General features: G+C 39.1%; 2 protein-coding genes and 1 non-coding gene across 4 annotated transcripts in view; 2 read left to right on the plus strand and 1 right to left on the minus strand.

Moving 5' to 3' along the window:
- si:ch211-120g10.1 (E3 ubiquitin-protein ligase TRIM69) lies at window positions 1–8,048 on the plus strand. The gene is made up of 10 exons (XM_046866861.1): window positions 1–154; window positions 3,271–3,355; window positions 4,325–4,423; window positions 4,555–4,656; window positions 5,632–5,766; window positions 6,326–6,463; window positions 6,555–6,606; window positions 6,912–6,938; window positions 7,043–7,069; window positions 7,164–8,048. Exons 2-10 carry the CDS (start codon window positions 3,296–3,298, stop codon window positions 7,709–7,711), a joined length of 1,188 nt encoding a protein of 395 aa, XP_046722817.1. The 5' UTR covers window positions 1–154; window positions 3,271–3,295; the 3' UTR covers window positions 7,712–8,048.
- On the plus strand, window positions 4,895–4,967 carry trnak-cuu. The gene has a single exon. It is a non-coding gene; the product is annotated as a tRNA-Lys (tRNA).
- A 1,905-nt stretch (window positions 8,049–9,953) lies between the features above and the next one.
- The window catches only part of recql5 (RecQ helicase-like 5), a 41,150-nt gene continuing 27,770 nt past the window's right edge, over window positions 9,954–23,333 (minus strand). The window contains exons 11-19 of one of the 2 annotated variants that reach the window (XM_046865938.1): window positions 21,725–21,783; window positions 20,016–20,089; window positions 16,934–17,027; window positions 16,025–16,210; window positions 14,235–14,833; window positions 14,061–14,100; window positions 12,831–13,055; window positions 12,680–12,752; window positions 9,954–10,556 (exon numbers count right to left, since the gene is read on the minus strand). In XM_046865938.1, the coding sequence (XP_046721894.1) occupies window positions 10,417–10,556; window positions 12,680–12,752; window positions 12,831–13,055; window positions 14,061–14,100; window positions 14,235–14,833; window positions 16,025–16,210; window positions 16,934–17,027; window positions 20,016–20,089; window positions 21,725–21,783 (1,490 nt within the window). In that variant the 3' untranslated portion in view covers window positions 9,954–10,416. Of the gene's footprint in view, window positions 10,557–12,679; window positions 12,753–12,830; window positions 13,056–14,060; window positions 14,101–14,234; window positions 14,834–16,024; window positions 16,211–16,933; window positions 17,028–19,019; window positions 19,323–20,015; window positions 20,090–21,724; window positions 21,784–23,333 lie in introns of those variants that run through there. The other variant, XM_046865939.1, reaches the window with a different exon arrangement.

Here is a 23,333-nt window from a genome sequence, read left to right on the forward strand (position 1 = left end):
CTAAATGGAACACGGCCGCTGTGATCTAGAGGAGGTCCGGAGATGTAAACAAGGTCAGTGTGTATGCTGCAGCGTGCGCGAGCTCGGGTGCAGCTTCTGCTCGTGCATCGCCTCTGCACTGAACCCAGAATATTACAGCTGAACATCTTCACAGGTACGTCTGTGAGCACAAGGTATGGCAAGAAATGATGGCCAAGCCGTGCAGAAATGACTTTGGACGGTTTTAAGAGAGTTGTATTTATTCATTAATTTATTTATTTATTAATCAGTTGATTACATTAAAAAGGGTAGCAGTGCACGCGGATGACATTTTGTGCAGGAATTAAAGTGCTTAGGTGCAAAATGGTGTTGCAATGTCAGTTCAAGGTTATCATCAATATACATGTAGTTAGTGAGTGCCGCAGTGTCTGCGTCCTTCACCTGCTTTCTGTCTGCAAAACTCAGCCTAGACTTGATTAATAAATACAAATAAATACATAACAATGACAATAGAAAGGCTTGTGTTGGCTGGCAGTCAGACAATTTACTCTTATTATCTTTGCATATATATATGTGTGTGTGTGTGTGTGTGTGTGTATATATATTATATGTATTGTGTATATATATATATATATATAAGTGTTGATCTGATTTAATGATGCAAAAGTGTATAAATAAAGCAAGTGTTCTTACTGATCCAGATCACACCAGCCATTTAATGCATGTCTGAACTGTGCTTTCGTATAAGAAATCAATTCTTCCCTTCATCCCTCTCTATATTAAGTCAATTACTTAACAATGTTCCGTCTCTTTGGCTTATCATTAAGGGCTGATAAAAATCTAGCTCTAACGTTCATTTGATACATCAGTGGCATGCCGTCCTATTCGTCTGAATTTCTGGGATAGGCTCTCGGATCCATTGAGACGGGAGTAGAAATCTGATCTTCTCAAAGAATGGAATATGTAGTAACACTGTGATTCGTTACTGCTCTAGGGATAATATAACCCAGGATTTCGTGTTGCTTATATAAATATGACATTTAAACATAATGCTACCGGCTAAATATACAGGTTTAAGAAATGCCTTTCCCAGCTTTGAGAGAGATTGTGCTGAGTTCATTTTCTGCAGAGTGCTGTGCTGGCTCAGCTCGTGCAATGACAGCATGGCTTGCAGCCCCGTCTCTGCATTATGTCTATCCACAGCTTTAAACTGGTTAAGATTGAAACAAAAAGGACCTTTAGATATACGTTCGGGGGTCTGTACCGCTTTACATAAAGGACTTGACCAAATAGTGTGCAATAGTCAGTGTTTTCATTTCACCGAAACATTTTGTAACGTGAAGAATCTACATTTTGCCAGTCGGCTTGTTAAGGCAAAGCCGACGGTGACGGAGGGTGTAACGACTTATTTTGTTTAAAGCGATGTTAGTAAATGATAACATTTCATTATTTTGAGTATGATGTGGTTTAAAGAGACAAGATTTTGCAGTCCCACTCCCAAGGGAATCCTGGCCTGCTCGAATGATTAAATGAGTTTAAATCACAGCAAATTTGTCATTTCAACTACAGCAATGCCAACGAGGCCAAATGAATGGGATGAATTTTGAATAAAAAATGCTACAAATGAGTCTCACAGCACAAGGCGAGCACCCCCCTCCCCCCAACCACACACACACACACACACACACACACACACACACACACACACACACACACACACACACACACACACAAGCTTCATGTCTGACTCACTTTTACAGTCATGAAAGTAAAACCCACATTTATGGTTCTGCATGTTGCATACGGCGAGGTTCCAGTTTCAGTGCACACCTTTACTCTGGTACTTTCACTTATCAAGCACGTGACAACTATTTAACATAAAGGATTTACAGATTAAAAAGTCTCAATAACTAATTAGCTCCATCCACTTACTATTTTATTGCTAAATTGCGATAGGAAACGATTCTGATGTCATAAACAGTTTTGGGTGTGGTTTAACATAGGGGGTGCAGCCAAGGTCAGATCTGTTTCTCAGGCACCATGAGGGTAGTTATGATGAAATTTGGAATGGTGCATCTAAGTGTGAATCAGTTTTCTTTCATCATCAAAAACTACATTAACTACACACGGAGCACTTATTACTGACGCACCACCTGCTTAACTCTGGAGCGCACTGGACAGGTAACACAGGAGGCACTGCCGAATGAAAAATGGAGGAACTGGGAGAAAACAGGGGGGATCATTAGATCATTTCAAACTAAAATATAAAGAAAACTGTGTACAGTGCGTTTTATTTAATTCATTTGAAATTGTTATTTTATATTTTATATATGAATAGATATTTTATATTTTTTAAATATATATATTTGTATTTGCATTTTGATGAAATATGGCAGTTAAAGGCACAAAATAGGTTTAGTTTTCACAGATTGCAATTTCAGCGCTAAAAATGCAAATTCTTCTAAAAAGGAAACAAATGATTGTTCCTGTCCCGTCTTATTTCCTCTTGTATATGTTGTATTGCTGTTTAATAAAGAACAAATGCTTCTTTTCCGATTAATCGATAGAATAATCGTTAAAATACTCGATTACTAAAATAATCGATAGCTGCAGCCCTGATTACACGTAATAAATATAAAGAAATCACTTTTTTTGCTCTGTTTTGATTTGGAGCTGATTTGCATCATATGTTAAACTGTTTTTCTCTGCTGGTGCCTAATCAGATTACATCAAACTTTTTGGTCTAAAAACAGGAATATATCTGCTTTATATATCAATAAAACTTCATTTTTTATACTGAGTCTCATCTCTGTCCAAACATTTTTAATTGTTTAGCACCACTATATAGATAAATAGCTAATTAGCATAATATTTCATTAAAGGTCTTCAAGCATGTTTTTTATTTATTTTAATAATCAGTCACTCACCTATTAATATAGTTTTGTCTAACGTGCAGTCATGAATTGCGAGTCGGTTTTGTTTTACGTTTAACAATTGAGCCAAATCTCTGAAAGCCTTTGAGCTAAGAGATTGAAAGTCGTAATTCGTTAATGACCTATTTTCTATTAGCCTCTGTCTGAGTGGAAAACTGGCAAGTCATTATGGAATCAAAACAACACAGAGAAAAGTCCCTATAGATTACTACCTCTAACCTGAAATACCTAATGAACAAAATTGTATTTCAGTCTTACAGGGTTGACATAGAAACAGTATCAACTGGTAGTAGTGATGCTTTTTTTTTTTAAATGCAGTATTAATATGAACCTATGATAATAATTCATTCATTTTTAGGTGATTTCAGTGCTAATCAGCCAAGATGATACACTGTCTCCAGTTCCTTGTCGAACCGGCCAAGAACTTCACCGTCAAGCTTAAGGTGAAACGCACATATTTCTGCATTGGGTAACATTTAACTCTGCATCATAAGACTGACATACCTGCATCATGACTGTTGTGGCAGGCTCTGTATGCTGTGGTAAAATTTTCTGTCGTGTTTCCATTTTTGATATTGCCACGTTAGCCGCTTTAATGTGTGATGAAAAGACAGTACAGTCACGGCTCGGAAAATTCACGGGTTCTCATTTGGAACCTAACTAACAGCCCGTTGCGTTCCGAACGTTCAGGAACATTCGGAATAACATTTTAAACTGCTTTCACTAACAAATTCCATAAAACTTAAAAAAATGCATTATTGTATTCAAGTGATATAATGTTTAGATGAATTCACTAAGGTACCATAGGGGTTGCGGGGGTGCGTCCATAATTCGTGGGGGACCACTGGATACACTGCTTACTGTTTTTTTATTGTTAATTTTAATAAACTGCTTACTGTTATGATTCGTATTTCATACTTTTTATCAAACTCTGGTAGAATCAGGAAGGGCTTGATTTGATATTAGAAAGTTGATATAAAATAGAATTAAATATAGTCAGAATATAAATACAAGTCATGACGGGAAAGGTTCAACAAGAAGGTTACTTACAATTTGACTTATGTGCCAATGTAATTCAGTTGGTAAAGTGAATTAGAAAATTCTAACCTTTCTCTGTATTGTTAGTTGATGGATCCATTGTTTTTCTGGCTGGTCATGGCTATTCAGTTCAATAGCTGCGAATTAAGCAGGATCGATAATAGGAAAGGCTGATGGAGCTGCATTACAAAAAAGCTGAAGTTTGCCCTTGTTTTATTTTTTATTTTTTCTCTGAATACCCTTAACTGTCAGCTTCTCACGTTCTCTGAATACATATTTCTGTAATACGTCTACACTGCTTTAGACAAGTGTTTTTTTTTTTATACAGACTGGATATTCCACAGTCACTGTAACTTAATATTCTGTGTGTCCAGGAGTCTCGCAACAAGGCAAAAGATGAGAAGAAAGAGTCTCTGGATGAGAGCCAAGAATTTATCGTGAACTTGGCCAAGGACCTGAGCAGAGTCTGCCAGGTAGGATAATAACATCTATGCACTGCTTCAAGGCTCTAATGTAGATTGAGAATAAAGATGATCCTGCAGATACACAAGTTTATTAAAGTCTATTATACATATTTTTCTTTCCTGTTTCTGGTTGGATGAAGATGTCTGAGGTGCTGGAGCACATCACCAACTGTGAGGACGTCTGGCCCACTTTGAACTGTAGAGCTTTTATTCTGGAGTGGGCATCCCTGCTGGAGAGCAAGGTAGAAGCATGTGCACGTTATAAATGATGTGTGTGTATGTTTCTCTCATTTTATGTGTAGGTGTGTATTCAAGTCACTATATGGTTGTCAATATGTGACCATCAAACACCTTGTGCAGATTTAGTCTCTTTTTTTTTTTTTTTTTTTGGAAAGAGGTAAGAATCAACTCAACAGTGTTGTCACGTTATAACCAACCATGACTGAATTTGAGCTATTATTATGTTACTTGTATTGTAGGTCCCCTGGTGGTCTAGTGGTTAGGATGCGGCGCTCTTACCGCTGCAGCCCGGGTTCGATCCCCGGTCAGGGAACCATCCCCAGCCACTCTTAGTGCCGGTCCAAAGCCCGGATAAATGGGGAGGGTTGCATTAGGAAGGGCATCCAGCGTAAAAACATGTGCCAAATCAAACATGCGGATGATCCGCTGTGGCGACCCCTAATGGGAGAAGCCGAAAGAAAGTTTATTATGTCACTTGTATTATATTCAAGTCAAGAAGCTTTTATTGTCATTGTAAGTATATATAGCTGATGCAGTACACAGGGAAATGAGACGTTTCTCCAGAACCCTGGTGCTCCATTTAACAACATAAAGCTACATAACAGAAAATACGGAGCTAAGGACTAGTTAGTGTCCTCGCCACATAAAGTGTGCAACCTGGTGCAAACAGAGCAAAGACAACTCAAGACAGTGTAGGACAAATACACAAAACACAATATAGCGCCACCAGTAAACCTACTGTATATTACACAGTGCAGCGTGTAAGAGAGAACTGAATACAGGCGTGAACCTTGTAATTAACCAAATGGAAACAAAAAGGATTGTGCAAAACAGCAATAGCAATTAACTGTATGTCAAAATGTTTTGACTACTGACTTATTTATTACCATGGAGCTTAAGGACTTATTTTTTTTATTGTATGTTGTTCTTTGATGACATGCAAACAGACATGAACTATCACAAATGTGCTCTTGCAGAAAAGGCCACTGCAGACTGATGGCTGGCCAGAGAACAATAACTGGATGGAGCTGGCTCTGAGCAGCGAGCAGGATATAGAGAATGCGAAAAGGCTCATTATGACCTGGATCAAGGACCTGAGGGCTCAGCCAGAGGTAGACCCAAATGAATAGCAGGGATACAGCATTACATTTTCCCACTGCATGCTTGTAATTCCTTTCTTTGTGAAAACCAAACAAAAAGAAAATTCTTTCCTTATTCTTTTTTTATTTTTTTATTTTTTTTCAAATGAGCTGTGTAGATGCTATACTGCATGGGCTTCCTGCAGGCTCTTCAGTTAAAAAAAAACCAACCCAAAATTTGCCACTAGATACGAACTGGTGTTTGACTGGGTGTGTACATCCTGATTGAATTCCCACCTCACATCCAGTATTTCCCGGATAGGCAATGGAAACACAATGGCCCTTTTTAACCCCCCATCTGTTCATGGATGTTAAAAAATTGCATAAATACCGTTGTTTTTAGGAAATCTAAAGATCATGTCACAGTGTTTTTGTTTTCTGTTTTCCGCCAAACTTCTAAACTTCACCCATTTCCAGTCCTGCACAAGAACCCTGCCATGCTTTCAAACGTCTTCAGATATTATAATGGCTTTGGTTTTCCTGCACTAGTTGCAGATCCTGGGACACACTTTGTCTCTTTTGCACTCTGTAGCAGAGCGTGTGGCCCGGCGAGCAGGTGGTGATGGTGCTGGAGGATCTGCAGAAGCAGTGGCGACGAGGTCGTGTTCCGACTCTCCAGACTGCCGTGGAGCTGATCTTCTGGACTCTATTGACAAAAGAGCTGGACAAGGTGGGGGAACTTGCACTTAAAGAATAGATCTAGAGGTCTCCCCAGTAAGCAAACAAAAATTTAATGGGATGGATGTTTTTCCGTGTTTCAGGAGACTATTCCACAGCAGTGGCTTATATGGAAGCAAAAGAGTCAGAAAATCGGTGAGATATTCTTAGTGCTTATTCTTATGTAGATCGAAAGTTACTGATCGAAAGGCAGAGGGTTCAAACCCCAGTATCGCCAAGCTGCCACTCTTGTGCCCTTAATCCCCTGTACTCCAGGGGCGCTGTGTCGTAGCTGCCCTTATGCTCTGATCCCAGCATCCTAACATTGAAGGGATACATGAAGAAAGAATTTTACTGTGCTGTAAAGTACATACAAGTAAAAAAAAGCCCTTGTAGTAGGCAAACTAGACTAAAAAGTATTTTTCAGTTGCTTGTGGATTTAAATCATTTCACTTTTTCAGGTGCTACTCCTTATATTCCTCAGACTGGTAAGTAAAACAATACCAGTTATATTTTCACTATTTCTATGTATAATAATGTTTGATTTTAGCTGTGAGTTAACAGAGAAGTATTTCCTTTCCCCAATTATCAGTATGGGACTGGATCTGCGATGCTGCAGGTTTGTTCTCAACATGTCCATCGTATATATACATATATATGGATATTTATGACAAATATGATCGACTTACCCAAGCGTGTCGCTTGTACCCCAGTGGAGGTGACTCTCGACTTGGACACGGCGAACCCGGACCTGCTGATTTCGGCTGACGAGAAGCGCATGCGCTGTGGCTTCGATCGCCGAGACATTCCCAACTACCACCAGCGCTTTGATGGCTGGTGGTGCGCCGTGGGCACCGAGGGCTTCGGCTTGGGTCGCCGCTATTGGGAAGTCGACGTCGGGGAGATGGACTGGAGGCTGGGCGTAGCTAAAGAGTCTGCATTGCGCAAAGGCTTCAAGTCACTCAACACCAACACGGGTTACCTGACCCTGAGGCTGGAGCGAGGCGTCGAGCTGAAGGCGCTCACCGTGCCCTTCACGGCGCTCCCGGAGTCTCTCATCCCGCGCAGGGTTGGCGTCTACCTGGATTACGAGCGAGGCCAGCTGTCCTTCTACGACGCCGAGCGCCACTCGCACATCTACACGTACAACGAGCGCTTCGACGAAAAGCTCTTTCCCCTCTTCGGTACGGTCGAGATTGTCAGTGACCTGGTGATCAGATCCCCTGGGGACAGGGGTAACTGCTTCTGTTTGTGGGGCTGAGGGGCCTCAGTCCAAACCTGCTCTAGTGTTTTCAAAAGAATTAGCAATATTAATTGAATGGGTAACAAGTCATCAGTAGAGAATGACGGCAATCCTTAGCTCTATTAAGCTCTATATAGCTCTGACCCCCTCAGCAAACAAGTCTGTTATTGCTATTCCTGCTGCTGCTTCTGTTGTACTTGCTATGGTACTACTCGCACCTTATTAGAAAGCAACCTGCGCACTTTCATGTACTTGACAAATGATAATGTACCAGTGATTTGTGATATAGTATTCCAGTCAATAAAAATGCACTTTCTGTGAATAAGAAGTCTTAATAAATGTAACTTCTGCTCAAGTCATTTTCCGTTGTCCTGATTGAACGGTCCTCGGTTTCACGTGATACAAACACATACACTTTAATGCCCTCGAAGTATTTTTTTTTTCAAACTCATGCAAACATTTCAGATGTAAAGGAGTCTGTGTGGTGTCTGTTCTTTATCAAGTACTGGTAGTTTTTCATTTTCGGTTCTTTCTGCACAACGTTTCAAGAAAAACGTGTTCCTTGCTACACTGTATTGAACACTATACAAAAATTTGCTTAAGTGAGAACCTCGAGACCACAACTGTCATCCTGCAGTTCCCATGAGAGTAGGTGTGAAGTATGAGTACTCTGTGTGTGTGTGTGTGTGTGTGTGTGTGTGTGTGTGTGTGTGTGTGTGTGCCTGTCACAATAGAAATCTCTCTTCTTACGAATGAATGAGAAAGCAGCATTTATTTAACATATAATTGTCCCAGATCCGTTTTTATATATATATATATATATAATCTTTGACTCAAGTACATTTAAAAGCAAATCCTTCTGCACTTCTAATCAATTGGAAATGTAAATGGAGTACTTTTTACTGGAGACATATTTAACCCAGGTATTTTAAATTACCGTATTTTCCGGACTATAAGCCGCTACTTTTTTCCCATGCTTTGAACCCCGCGGCTTAAACAACGAAGCGGCTAATTTATGGATTTTTCCTGGTTTTTTTCCGGTTTCACAAACTTCAAGCCAAAAAACTGAGCGACATAACATTAGACCAATGAAATTGCTGAACGGGTTCAGGTGAACCAATAAAATTCTTTATAGTAAATCAGGTGCGCTCCCACTGAATCGAGCTGCACCACATTATAAATATGGATGAGGTTCCTCTGACATTTGACCTGCAGCTCACTCGGACTGGCAACAGGAAAGGCGAATCATTAGTCACGCTGAAAACAATCGGGCATGAAAAAACGCACTTCACCTGTGTTCTGAGCTGCACGTCATCGGGAGAAAAGCTTCACCGATAGTGATTTTTAAATGCACGATGATGCCAAAAGAAAAACTTGTTGAAACTGTTGTGAAAGGAAGGAGGAAGACAGTGAACAATGAATTGAAATGAAATGAATCAACTGTTTAGATACACGCCGTGTAACAGACACTGTCTTTCTGTGTAAAGTTCATTAGTTTCAATGTAGACAATGTACGGCTTATAGAAAGGTGCGGCTTATTTATGTTCAAAATAAAAATCTTTGTAAAATTCAGTGGGTGCAGCTTATATTTGGGTACTCATGTACAGGAATGTTGTACTGCTGGTTTTCTGCAATGAGCTGATGTACAATCCATCCTGGACTCTGACCAGAATAAAGGGCAACTGATGATGAATAAATGTTTAAAGTCCTAGGATTATGTTCAGATTAAGCTGCACATTGGTGCATCCATCAGCCAGTTAAATAGTAACAAGTATATGCTTTAATAACTGCAGTACATGTCAGACTGAGGCTACAGCGAGTTCAACCGAACATTAGAATACCACTTGGTCTATTTCCATTGTTCAACTGGGCTTCAGTGAAATTATATATCCTGTGATAACTGTTTGTTTTGTTGACAGGAGTTGGTCTTCTGCTGTGATAACCCATCCGCTTCAAGGTTCAGAATGAGATGCTTTTCTGTTCGTCTGTTTTTTTCTTTTCTTTTCCTTACATTCTGTGTAATTTCTAGTTCCGTGTAAAAATCCCAGTATGGCACCAACAGTCAACAACAGAGATTTCTGGTCTTGGATGAATTTTTTGCAACCGGCTGCTTAGAAAACTGCATTTAAGGGGCCGGTGTTAATAAACTGGACCGTGAATGTACATTTTCACATCAAGTAATAATGAAAAGTTAATTAAAGATAAATATATGTATTGACTTGACACTGATTTCTTAAAGATCGTGTAGTTTACGCTTTGCTGTGAGAAGGAACAATATTTATTTTCATTTTGCCTGGAGGTCGGTCATATCCATAACTTTTATAATGAGTGACCACAGAAAAAACAAGAAAGAAAGAAAAAGCATAGAAGAGCAAACAATAAATTAGAAGTTCCCTAAAACACTTTTTTTGGTATTCCCCCCTCTCTGTAAAATATCCACAAATCCCCTTATACATAGCAGCATTTAACGTAGCAGCTACGACCGAATGCTACATCACAGTAATGAATCGATGCCCTTGTCGGCACTCGAGTAAAAAAAAAAATAAATCAATCTCGGCGTGTGCCATCAATAAAGTGCACTAGTAAGAGCAAATGTGGGTCAGTTGCTGAAATATGTTGCCTTCGTATAAGCAGCAGCCTCTGAAATGCACACAGTTCCTGAGAGAGGGGTAACATTGCCCAGAAGCATTTGAGGCAGGAGGTAAAGGGTACAGCTGAGAGCTCTATCTGTCCTTTTGAACTGCAGTTCTGCTTGCTGCATTGAGTTTGGCTGCGTCTTGCAGGTGTTTCCAGTCCGTCTCGTTTTCGCAGCGCTGGATGCTGCTGAAGAGACGCTTGATGAAGCTCTTTGCCTCCATTTTCACTGAAACAGATGAGCAAAAAAAAAAAAAATCATTCATCTTCATCTCGACATACAGGAAATCCCCAAAGTCCCAACCACCCATGCCTTAAAAACTGAGGTCAAACAATATTCACAATGTTGCCTCATTCATAGAGTTGTATTTAGTCACACTGAAAATATTAGCTGAGGGAATTATTTACAAATTACTTTTTTTAAAATGAGGCAAAATGTATATTGTGAATGTTATTTAAGTAAAAAAAAATTGTAACTTTGACTTGATCCTTTTAACAGCGGGTGGGCCACCGTTTCTTACATTCAAACAATATTGTTTTGAATATTTAAAATGCTCCTAATTGGCATACATTTATTGTACAATTTTGCTACAAGTATTGGGTGAGGATTTCTCTGTAGGGAACAGCAGCACCAAGGCGCTTCCCATCCGACAACGATGGAGACACTCGCAGAGAGATTTTAAACTTCCGTATTTTCCGGATTATAAGCCGCTACTTTTTCCCCACGCTTTGAACCCTGCGGCTTAAACAATGAAGCGGCTAATATATGGATTTTTCCTGTTTTTTTCCCGGTTTCACAAACATTAGACCAATGAAATTGCTGCACGGGTTCAGGTGAACAAATGAAACTCTTTATATTAAATCAGATGCGCTCCACTGAATCGGGCCGCAGCACATCATAAATATGGATGAGGTTCCTCTGACATTTGACCTGCCGCTCACTCGGACTGTCTACACGAAATGCGAATCATTCGTCACGCTGAAAACAACCGGGCATGGAAAAACACACTTTACCTGTGTTCTGAGCTGCACGGCATCGGGAGAAAAGCTTCACCGATGGTGATTTTTAAACGCACGACGATGCCAAAAGGAAAACTCTTGAGAGAAATAGTTGTGAAAGGAAGGAGGAAGACAGTGAACAGTGAATTTCTTGGTAGGCTACTGTTTAGATACATGCAGTGTTACAGTCACTGTCTTTCGTTAAAGCCTGTGTAAAGTTCATTAGTTTCAGTGTAGACACAGTGCGGCTTATTTATGTTCAAAATAAAAATCTTTGTCAAATTCAGTGGGTGTGGCTTATATTTGGGTGCGCTTAATATTCTGTAAATTACGGTACACATATTTACAATTTGAATGGATCAAATAAAATTTTTTATGGATTATTACGTGTGAAAATCCTGTAGTGTTGAAAGATCCCTTCATAGCCATTTATTCAGAACTGCTCTCGGATTCAGAAAACTATTTTATATTTAGCAGTATTTCCAATGAAATCTATATTCATTGCTGACTGATGAACTGCAAAAACAGACTCAAGTATTATACATTCCAGCAGTTTATTAAACTTTGAAGCTCTTTTCCAATAAACATCCTGAGAGTGAGCAAGCCGCAGAAGACGGATCATGGTCTTGTCTGACTAAAAATAATTTAAGTCTCAGCTTTGCTTCAATGGATAATAATAATAACTCTCTCACTGACTGCTTTAATAATCGTAAAGACTGTCCTGGGCTCGATCCAAGACCTTTGGCACTTACAACTATTTCCACAATTATATCATTTATAATCTCAATATAGGACGTCTCACAGGAGAGCATGAACTCCCCCTCTAAAGGTTTCAACGTCAATTCATTTCAATGAGGGTTTTCTTGGCATCTGGCTTACTCATTATGGAGCTCAATCTACATTTGATATTTGTAAAGCTGCTTTGTAATGATTTCTATTATGCAAATAGATATCCAATTCCAATATCCAAATTCCAATGAACACTGTGAAGTTGAGGGGGTTTTGTAGGTAGTTATCATGAATGGGTGTTTTCTATTTACTAATAATAAAAAAAAAAAAAAAAAAATCTTTCTTCTTTGAATTCAACAACAAAAAAAAAGCTTACTTCTGAAACTGTGATCTTTGCATTTCACGTCTTGTAGCTCATGTGTGCCAAAAATGGCAAAATATGAAGTGTTAATGGTCTTTAATAGTCATCAAATTATTCATCAGACATTGAGAAATGAGTTGTGCAACAGCATTTTTTTTTTTCCCATTTTCCAGCTTAAGCTCATTTAACCATCTTACAAATATAGTTTAATAAACAGTTTATTTTGTTCCTTCTGTTGCCGGGTCTGCATTGTGAAATCTCACCTTTGACACGATCCTTTGCTTTTCCTTCTACCAGCAGATGAGAGAGGAAGCGAGCGAACGACTTGAACAGGTCCTACAGACAAAATTAGAAATCCCAAGTCTTTACTTTGGTGTCCTTTTTTTTATATTTATATTTATATTTATACTTTACCTTCGTAGCAAATTTGCCCTTCTTGTAGAAAGGATCCAAAATTCTCACAACAATATCAGCTGCTTCTTTCAGAGTCACAGGTTGGAGTGACACGTGATTGGCATCACCGTCTGCCTCCATCTTTCTCTCGTGCACCACAGGGTCAAAGGTCACTCTCCGCTTGGTGTCGGGAAGACGGCTGCATTTGGTGGGGGGATGAGAACGTGATTCTCCATCCTCACACGGCTAGAAGACAAGTATCCAGTATGTGAGACAGATTGAGCCTTTTGTTTTGCATTAGTCATGAATTTTGTTTAGTTTTCTCACAAATTTGCATAAAAAAAGTAAAAAGTAAATAAAAAGCATCGTAAAAGGGCCATAAATTTCAGCTGCAATAAAACTTCATACGAATCTCTAAACTGATTTTAAAAATATTTTTTTTGTCAGGGTCAAGTTGTTATGAGTCACAGATTCTTCTTGACTTAGTCATTACAACTTCTCTTAACAAAGCCAGTTGAGTATTTCTGCTTAGTAAAATTCTCCTGAATTGACCTACGATGGTTATATTTCTATTCATAAGCGAGTTCAATTTGACTGTGGTAGAGTAGGTGTGGTCACCAGCAGAGAGATGAATGAATACTTCATTACTGTACTTAAGTAGATTTTTCTGGTATCAGTACTTTACTTCACTATTTTTCTGACATTTAACTTTTACTCATTACATTTTTGACACAAATATCTGTACTTTCCTGTGCTAAGTTTTACAAACCGGTGTTCCCTGCTTCGGTGAGCAGCAAAGTGATAAAAGGGAAGAGATAGGAGCAAAAGAAAGATAACTGGATACACAAAACTGTGTGTGACATCAGTGTCTGTATAGATGCTTTACAGAAAACATGGCAAAATAAAGAAAAAGTTGTCCTGAAGTGCTTATGTAGGTGTAGCTGTAGGTGAACATTAAAAACCTTTCCGTTATCATTTTATCATCGCTTTATGACTCCGAGATGCTAAAAGGACAATAAGATATGAAGTACGTTGTTCTGATGTACTCCTGAAAGTGTTAACACTATTTTATGTCAACAAATACAGTCTCTTATGTTGTGATGAATCTCTATCCTAGCTAAATACTGTTGAAATAAGCCTTCATGGGTCTTTCTGTCAGGTTAAGCGAGTTATCGTGAAAACTTTATGTAGGTTTTATGTATCCTTATGAACACTATTTCCTTCCAGTCCAATGCTAAAGAGGTATTTTACCTTTTCTGGGTGTATGTTGGCTTCACACTGGGATTTCTTCCTATGGTGAGAGTGTTGAGGAGAGCAGAGAACATATTGAGAACATTTCAGATTTCAAGTCCTATGTGATCAAAAATACTATAAAGAAATAGGAAATCATTTCGGAAAGAACGAGGAAAGGTAACGGGATCGTACCCTTCAGCCTCTGGCACTGTTTTCTTCTCAAAGCCCTGTGTGGCCTCTTCAGGCCTGCATGTCTCTACCTCAGTGTCGCTTATATCCATGGGAACATCCTCCATAGTCTGGGTTTCCACAGGTGCTGCATACTTTTCAAGGTTTTCCATATCCATGGAACGTTCAGGTTGGGTCTGTGTGTTGTTAGTATTCAAGAAAGCACCGCAGTTGTGTGGAGTTTCCACAAAGTCACCTGTGTCACCTTCAGTTTTTAAGATTGTAGCGTCTCCATTTTTTAGTGTACCATCCATCATCTTTTTCCCAAAGTACTGAGAGATAGAGTGCGTGTTTTTAGCGGCATCAGCTAATTTCTGCTGTTTCTTGCTCAGGGTTTTGCCTGAACTCTTACCCAGGCTACAAGAGGATAAGGAGTCAGATAGAGATATTTTGCTTTTTTTTGCCTCAGGCTTTCTTTCCTGTTCCTCTTCGTTCGGAGCAGCTTCTGGAGTCATGGGCTCTGCTGTTAGGTTGTCATTCTTGGAAGTCTTCAGAAATTCTGATGCAGTTTGGAAGAGGGTGGAGGAGCCACGGAATCCCGCCCCCACGCGCTTTCGCTTCAGCTACGAGAAGGGATACAAAAAGAGCAGCTCGTACTAAATCAATTCGGCAATTTTGAGTTCTTTACCAATTCCATTATTTGCAAACACTGATGTACGTTATGGAATTGTATAGAATTGGGTGTAATGTGTACTTTGTCAGAAAAGATAGAGAAAGTTAAATGTAGTATTTCCCCTATATTCCTTACCTTTGTCTTAATCAACTATTAAACACCTAATAAGAGTTTTGACCAGTTTCCCAAACTGTACACTCACTTTACATTCATGACACAGAAAAAAAAAAAAGATTATTTCAAAACAACATCATAGAGTGGTTAAAATGGTCATACATGATCATATATAATACCTAGTGGATGCTCAGTTGTGAAGTGGTAGATCCCAATGTAAATACAATGGTTTTCATTAACACACCCCTTTCAGTATATCATCTCTATAGTAAAAAGCCCAGTCGCATTATGGCTCACTCAAAACATAAAACACAGAAAAAGAAAGTGTATTATCAATTAGATGAGAACATTAACAGAAAGATGGAATGTACGTTTTTTTCCCCTGCTTTCTTTCATTCACTGATGACTGAATGGCAGCTGGGGTAACATAAGCGATAAGAGGAACTTACTTGACTAATGAAAAGTCCACTACATTAAATGCATCAATAAATCGTTTTAAAAAGCATGACGCGTAGTTCCTAAATAAAATAAAAATTGTATTGTCATATTAATAGTCTCTCTCACTGTATGCAACTGTAACTGCATGTTGCTATGCGTTAATTTGGAATGGCGATTACCAGCCACTGAGAATCGAGTAATCAGTCAGACCATTTTACAAGAGAGATAAAACACCTGACGATGTGCTGTTATAGGAACATAATTAACCTGATATTGGGGTGCGTCACTTCACACGGTCTTGAATCATTTTCCTAGAAGAGCATGTGCCTTCATGCTTTACTAAAATCATACACTCAACAACCAGATTCCTCAAGTCTTCCACCTTCGTATTTTATATCTTCTCTCTATTAATGACACTGAGGCCATTCTTTTCCATTGGTGTGCATGTTGCTCCAATTTAGTTCGAATCCAGAACTAACATATCTCATAGTAAATAACCAAACATCTTCCCAAACGATCCCACTGGAACAGACTTATCTTTCAAAACAGAGCCATTAACTTTGTTATTTACAACCCAGCTATTTCTTACTGAATACATCTGAGAAGCTGATGTAAAGCCTAGCTGGTCTTCAGGGACAGATGAGGAAGAAGAGGAAGCTGCTTGTTCTTTCATCATCTTCCTTTCCTCTTCATTGACGTTGGAGCTGCTTGTTTCTCCATCCTCCTCCACAGGCGATGCCATGGCATTACCAGCGTCTGTCTTAAGCTCCGCTACCTGGAAAACAAGTTAGATGTTCAGGTCTAAAGAAAAATATGCATCTGCATCAGAAAACCATCATCAGTCCTTAAATTATTCTCTCCCTCTCTTCAGATTCCTCTCCTTCATTTTGTCTTAAAACATCTCAAGCTAATCTCTTCAACGCCATGAGTCCACTAAGTGCATATCTTTCTTTCTATCCATTTGTGTTTATTCGTTCTCCATTAAGCTTCTGATGCCATATAGCACGCGGGAAAATCTGTAGAATGATGTAATGTTATGGTTGATTAAAGTATTAGCTACAGTTAAAGAATAAATGTATACAGTGTTTTTTTTTTTTTTTAATACTCCTTTTGCAGTAAACAAACGCTCTCACTCACAAACACACCCCCCTATGCAAATTTTCCTAAGAAAACAACAGCATTCACAATGCTAATTATTTATTTATTTCTGTCACAAGTTATAATGTACTGTATACTCTCTAGCCACATTCATGCACTTTCTCAAAATGTCATCTCAGAACAGTGATCCTTTAGGAGAACAGGCCACAACAGCAAAAGACAGCATCAAATCCAAGTACATCAACTCCACAGGTTGCATGCTGCTTGCATGATGTCACCTGCTTTGTGAGCCTCTGCTTTTTCTGCGCATCTTTTCAGGATTATGAACCGGTTCATAAATCATATGTAAAGAGCGGCTTTGTGTAATTGATATGAGAAATTAAAATAAAATCACACTCACTCTCTTGAGAACTGCAGCCTTGTACAGGTTGGCGGACTTGCAAGATTTGAACACTTCATGCTCTATTTCAACTGCCACGGAAAGTGGGTCACAGCTGTAGAGGCGGTAAAGCAAAGAATGTGGAATTGGAAATAAAGACTTTTAAAAAAATCCTCAGACAAGTGTCCTAAAATGAAATTTTATGCTAAAATTAAAAAGAAATGAAAAACCCTAAAATGTCTAAAAATGTGCATTTCAAATGAATATAAAAAAATTAAATATAATATATAACTTGGTATATAAAGAAGCTGTGGTACTATATATATATATATATATATATATATATATATATATATATATATATATATATATATATATATATATACACACACACACACAGTGGAACCCGGTTATGTCGATTTCCTAGGGGGTTGCCAAAAAGCATCGAGGTAACCGATGATCGAGATAAACGAAAATCAAAATGGCAGCAATATATTAATGTGCTTGAAATTTCTTTATGTACATGATGCGTTAATAAATGAGAATGTGCATGCACGTGTTTTGAAGGTTTTTACACAACAGCGTTGCGCGATTTGTTTGATGAAGGCATGCTATAAAATACATACAGTACATGTTTATCTGTCAGGAATCCACCTGCCACGCCCCCTTCGGCCCCCTTCAGCGTGGCAAGTGCTTTCTCGGCCGCTTTCTCTGAAGCTCCCGGCTTCAATCGCGCACATGTGGTGCTCGTTTAGCATCATCACCAGCTCCTATTTAAACTTCCACACTCTCACTGTCCGTTATTGTTGGTATATGTTGGTTCACGGCGGTCGTCGTTATCGCGCATGCGTATCCCGGTACGTGCCTTCCCACCGGCACTCTCTCAAGGGCTGCTCTTTTCTTCCCAAAGCCGCGCCGCGCCCCTACTAACACTACGAACACTAGCACTAACTAACAGCAGAGATTCACCAGTATACAATACAACACCTGTAGCAGCTGTAAGACTTGATTTTTTTTCGCCACTTCCGCGAGTTCTTCTGCAGCTGCACCGAGATAACCGACGTTAAATGCCACATTTTTCCCCCCTTGTGCTCGAGATATTAGGGTTCGGCGACATAACCGATAAAAAAATGCTTAGAAAAAGCGAGAATTTGGCGGTTCCACTTCAAAAACATCGACTTAATAGGGTTGTCGAGGTAACCGAGGGCGAGATAACCGGGTTCCACTGGTGCATCTCAATAAATTAGAATATCATTTAAAAGTTGATCTATTTCAGTAATTCAATAGAAAAAGTGACACTCATTATATAGATTCATCACACACAGAATGATATATTTCACGTGTTTATTTCTTTTCATTTTGATGATTATGGCTTACAGCTAATTAAAACCCAAAATTCTGCATCTCGGAAAATTTGAATATTACTTAGGAATATAAAAACAGATTTTCAACACAGAAATGTTGAACTACTGAGAAGTACGAACATCTCGGTCAGGGCTTCTTTTGCATGAATTACTGCAGTGGCATGCAAAGCGATCGGTCTGTGACGCTGCTGACGTGTTATGTTATTCAGTATCTCAGAAAATGTGAATATTTTGAAAAAGTTCAATATTGGAGACTTGTAGTGTCAAACTCTAATCAGCTCATTAAATCCAAACACCTGCAAAGGTTTCCTGAGCCTTTAAATGGTGTCTCAGTCTGGTTCAGGCTGCACAATCATGGGGGAAGACTGCTGATGACAGTTGCCCAGAAGACGATCACATGGAGGGTAGGACACAAAGGTCATCGCTAAAGCAGCTGCTGTTCACAGAGTGCTGTAGAAAAAGGTGAGACGAAGCCCATTCAAGAATTTGGTGGAGATTCACAAAGAGTGGACTGCAGCTGGAGTCAGTGCTTCAAGAGCCACCACACACAGACGTATCCATGGGCTACAACTGATCCTTGTGTCAAGCCACTCCTGAACCAGAGATAACATCAGAGGTGTCTCACCTGGGCAAAGGACAAAAAGGATTGGACTGTTGCTCAGTGGGCCAAAGTCACCTTTTCAGATGAAAGGAAAGAAAATTTTGCATTTAATTTAGAAATCAAGGTCCCAGAGTCTGGAAGAAGTTGCTTGAGGTCCAGTGTAATGTTTGCACAGTCATTGGTGGTCTGGGAAATCATGTCACCTGCTGGTGTTGATCCACTGTGTTTTATAAAGTCCAAAGTCAGCACAGCCGTCTACCAGGAAGTTTTAGAGCACTTCATGCTTCCCTCTGCTGACCAGCTTTATGGAGATGCTGATTTCATTTTCCAGCAGGATTTGGCGCCTGCCCACAATTCCAAAAGTACTAATACCTTGTTAAAGGACCATGGTATCCATGTGCTTGATTGGTCAGCAAACTCGCCCGACCTAAACCCCATGCAGAATCTATAGGGTATTGTAAAGAGGAAGATATGAGACACCAGACCCAACAACGTAAAAGAGCTGAAGGCCGCTATCAGAGAAACCTGGGTTTCCATAACACGTCAGCAGCGTCACAGACCGATCGCTTTGCATGCCACTGCAGTAATTCATGCAAAAGGAGCCCTGACCGAGATGTTCGTACTTCTCAGTAGTTCAACATTTCTGTGTTGAAAATTTGTTTTTATATTCCTAAGTAATATTCAAATTTTCCGAGATGCAGAATTTTGGGTTTTCATTAGCTGTAAGCCATAATCATCAAAATGAAAAGAAATAAACACTTAAAATATGTCAGTCTGTGTGTGATGAATCTATATAATATACGAGTTTCACTTTTTTTTAATTAAATTACTAAAATAAATCTACTTTTTCATTAGTCATTTTATATATATATATATATATATATATATATATATATATATATATATATATATATATATATATATAAAAGCTGCAATATATATATGATATATAAGAAGCTATGGTGATAGATAGATAGATAGATAGATAGATAGATAGATAGATAGATAGATAGATAGATAGATAGATAGATAGATAGATAGATAGATAGATAGTGCATTTATCCTTTTTTGACAGCTTATGCCGTCATGGTGATTTAGCGGCACTGTTCGCTATATAAGAAGAAATCATGATTAATACCTGTATGGCTGATCCGATGTTCCTCTGTGTTTAGTCAGAGATGCCTGGAGAAGAGACAGACAGTGCTCTCGTGCCTATCAGACATACAAGCACATTGACATGGATGAAATAATACCTTTCAGAGCAACTCAATTCAGAACATTTTGCTAAGCTTCAGCTTATTTAGGGTTAGGGGTAGTAGATATGTCTTGTACATATAATAAAAGACAGCACTGAACACACAGAGTTCTGCCACTAGGAGGCAGTTTTCTCCCAGCTCTTACACTATTCCTGACGAATCATGATTTAAAGACCCTTTTTTTTTTTTTTTTTTTTTATTTACATTACCCATATACTTGTGTAAATGTGCTTCTGTAAACCAGTATTAATGATCCTGAATTTAACAAACCCTCACAGAATTAACAAATACATAGATGAATATTGCTGCATATATTTGAAGGAAATGCTCTAGAACATTTTTGCCTAATTACACTCATATCAGTTTTCCTTTTCAAACGCAGCATTCCACAGAAAAACACTTTCTGGGGTTGTGGCTAAATCTGTATTGTTTTTACCAGAGGAGGCAAAAGTACACGTCCTTCACTCAAGTAGAAGCACAGATACTCATGTTTTAAAAGACTCTACAACTAAAAGACTGCACTTAGGTTAAAGTAAAGACGTTTGGGCTCTGACATGTACATAAGTAAAATTAGCCCTTACTACTGCCTGTTTTGTTTGTTTTCTAATAAGCGTATTCAGGCTGAACCACCACCATATAGAACACAAGCAGAGAAAAGATGATGTTGATCATGTGATCAGGAACACCTCTGTTCTCAGTCATGTTTTACATCGCTGACTCCCTCGGTCTCATCCACGTCAGCTACACTTCTTGTTGCCTTTTGTCTTGCTCAAAGGCTACATCTGTGGTGTGTGAAAGCCAGGAAATGATACACCAGTGGTAGATTGAAAAAGCTACGCAATGACAGGAAATAGGTTGATGGGCTGAGAACGGCACAAAAAATATTGATCATGCCACCAAATAGACTAAAACTAAAGTAACGAGCCTGGGTAGAAAATGTAAGAAGTAGAAAGCAGAGATATTTGTGTAAAAAAAATTAAATGAGTGAAAGTAAAGAATTGTCTGAGAAATAAATAGTGAAGTAAAATATTGATACCAGTATTTGTACTTCATTACTTACCATCTCTGGTTTACACTATAGTGCTCCTAAATTCTCTGTAATGTACTGACTAAGTATCTGTACCTTTACATCTCTTTATGTTTTTAAATTTCATGATTATATAATTCTCCTGGTGTCAGGAGGTTTTTATTTGAAATTTCTGGGAGGAGTCTTTGCATGGCAGTGTTTCCTTTAATATAAAAAAAAAAAAAAAAAAAAAAGATTTCAGGAAGTTATCCCAGAACAGAAAGGCCTCCAGGACATTCTGACATTCTTTGAAAAATTACAAGCTGCATTTTTGTAATATTACCTGGTTGGTAAAGAGCTAACAGACACGTATAATTAACTTCAGGATCAACATCCAGGATTATTTCCCTATTACAATATCTATATTGTGTTTTACTCCTACATTCCAGGAAAGGCTCTGCTCAGCAAATTTCTTAGTGTTTTGCAACATTACCGCTGGTCTCCATGTTTCCAGACTGAGGCAGGTGTCTGTGGGATAATATGTATATTAAAGGTGGAGTGTGACAGTTGCCACAGAAGCATCACCTTCACTGTGAGTCTGGGGATTCTCTGACTGCTCGCCTCCTTTAATGGACAGTCAGCATCTGGAGGGGGAAAATAAACAAATACTCAAAGATAAATATTCAACATAGCAGGATCCTTGAAAAAGTAGCACAAATTAACATTTTTATTTCATATACTTCTTACGATTACAAAGTTTTACAAAGTCATGACCCTCCACCTGGCCTTCACCCTCCTAGACAATAAGGACACATACGTACGAATGCTGTTCATAGACTTTAGTTCAGCATTCAACACCATCATCCCTAAGCACCTGATTGAAAAGCTGAGCCTACTGGGTCTGATCATCTCCCTCTGCAACTGGATCCTGGACATCCTGACTGGGAGAACCTCAGTCAGTCTGGATCGGGAACAGCATCTCCAGCACCACCGCAGTGAGCACTGGGGTAACCTCAGGACTGTGTGCTCAGCCCACTGCAGTTTACTCTGCTGCCTCACGACTGTGTAGCAATGCACAGCTCGAACCATAACATCAAGGGCTCATCAGCAAGAATGGCGAGTCAGAATACAGAGAGGAGGTATAACAAATAACGGCCTGTTGAAGAGCCAACAACCTGTCTCTATATGCTGACAAAATTAAAGAGATGGTAGTTGACTTCAGAAGAACACAGAGCGGCCATTTTCCACTATCCATCAATGGATCCTTCGTGGAAATTGTCACGAGCACCAAATCACTTGGTGTTTATCTGGTGGAGAACTTCACCTGGCCACTCAGCACCAGCTCCATCACCAAGAAAGCCCAGCAGCATCTCTACTTCCTGAAAAGGCTGATGAAAGCCCATCTCCCGTCCCCATCCTGACCACGTTCTACAAAGCGACAATTAAGAGCATCCTGAGCAGCTGCATCACTGCCTGGTTTGGGAACTGAACCATCTTGCAAGACCCTACAGAGGATAGTGAGGACAGCAGAGAAGATCATCCATCATGGACATTTACACCACATGCTGCATCCGCAAAGCCAAAAGCATTGTGGACAACCCCACACACCCTTCACACACGTTCTTCACCCATCTACTATCAGAAAAGAGGTTCCGAATCATTCGGATTGTCAAATCCTGACTGTGTAATGGTTTTTCTCCCTCAAGCAATCACGCTCCTCAACATACAGAACTGAAACTCACACACTTACTGATCTGTGTGTTACTGAGCTGCTACAATCTGAACTCAAACACACTCGCACACACTCATTTCAATTCACACACATCCGTGTTTTCAGCACCACCCATTTATTTTATATTTTTGTGTACATGCTGGTTAGAAACATCTACTTGACTGCTGCTGTTTTGCAACCTTTTGTGTTTACATTTTGTTTTTATTTACAAATACAGTCTTGTTTACAGTTCTCTTTGCACATTAAACTGTATAAAATATTATATAGTAGGTTTACCGGTTGCGGCTATTTTGTGTCCCACAATGTCTTGTGTTGTCTGTCTGCACTGTTTGCACTAGATTGCATACGATGCACTTTATGTGGCGAGGACACTTACCTTAGTCCTAAGCTCTGTTGTGTTATGTAGCTCTGTGTTGTATATGACTTTTAAAGTGAAGAATTGGGATGAATAATAAGATTTTT

Source organism: Silurus meridionalis, chromosome 14 (assembly GCF_014805685.1).
Source record: "Silurus meridionalis isolate SWU-2019-XX chromosome 14, ASM1480568v1, whole genome shotgun sequence".
In the NCBI taxonomy this organism is placed as follows: Eukaryota; Metazoa; Chordata; class Actinopteri; order Siluriformes; family Siluridae; genus Silurus; species Silurus meridionalis.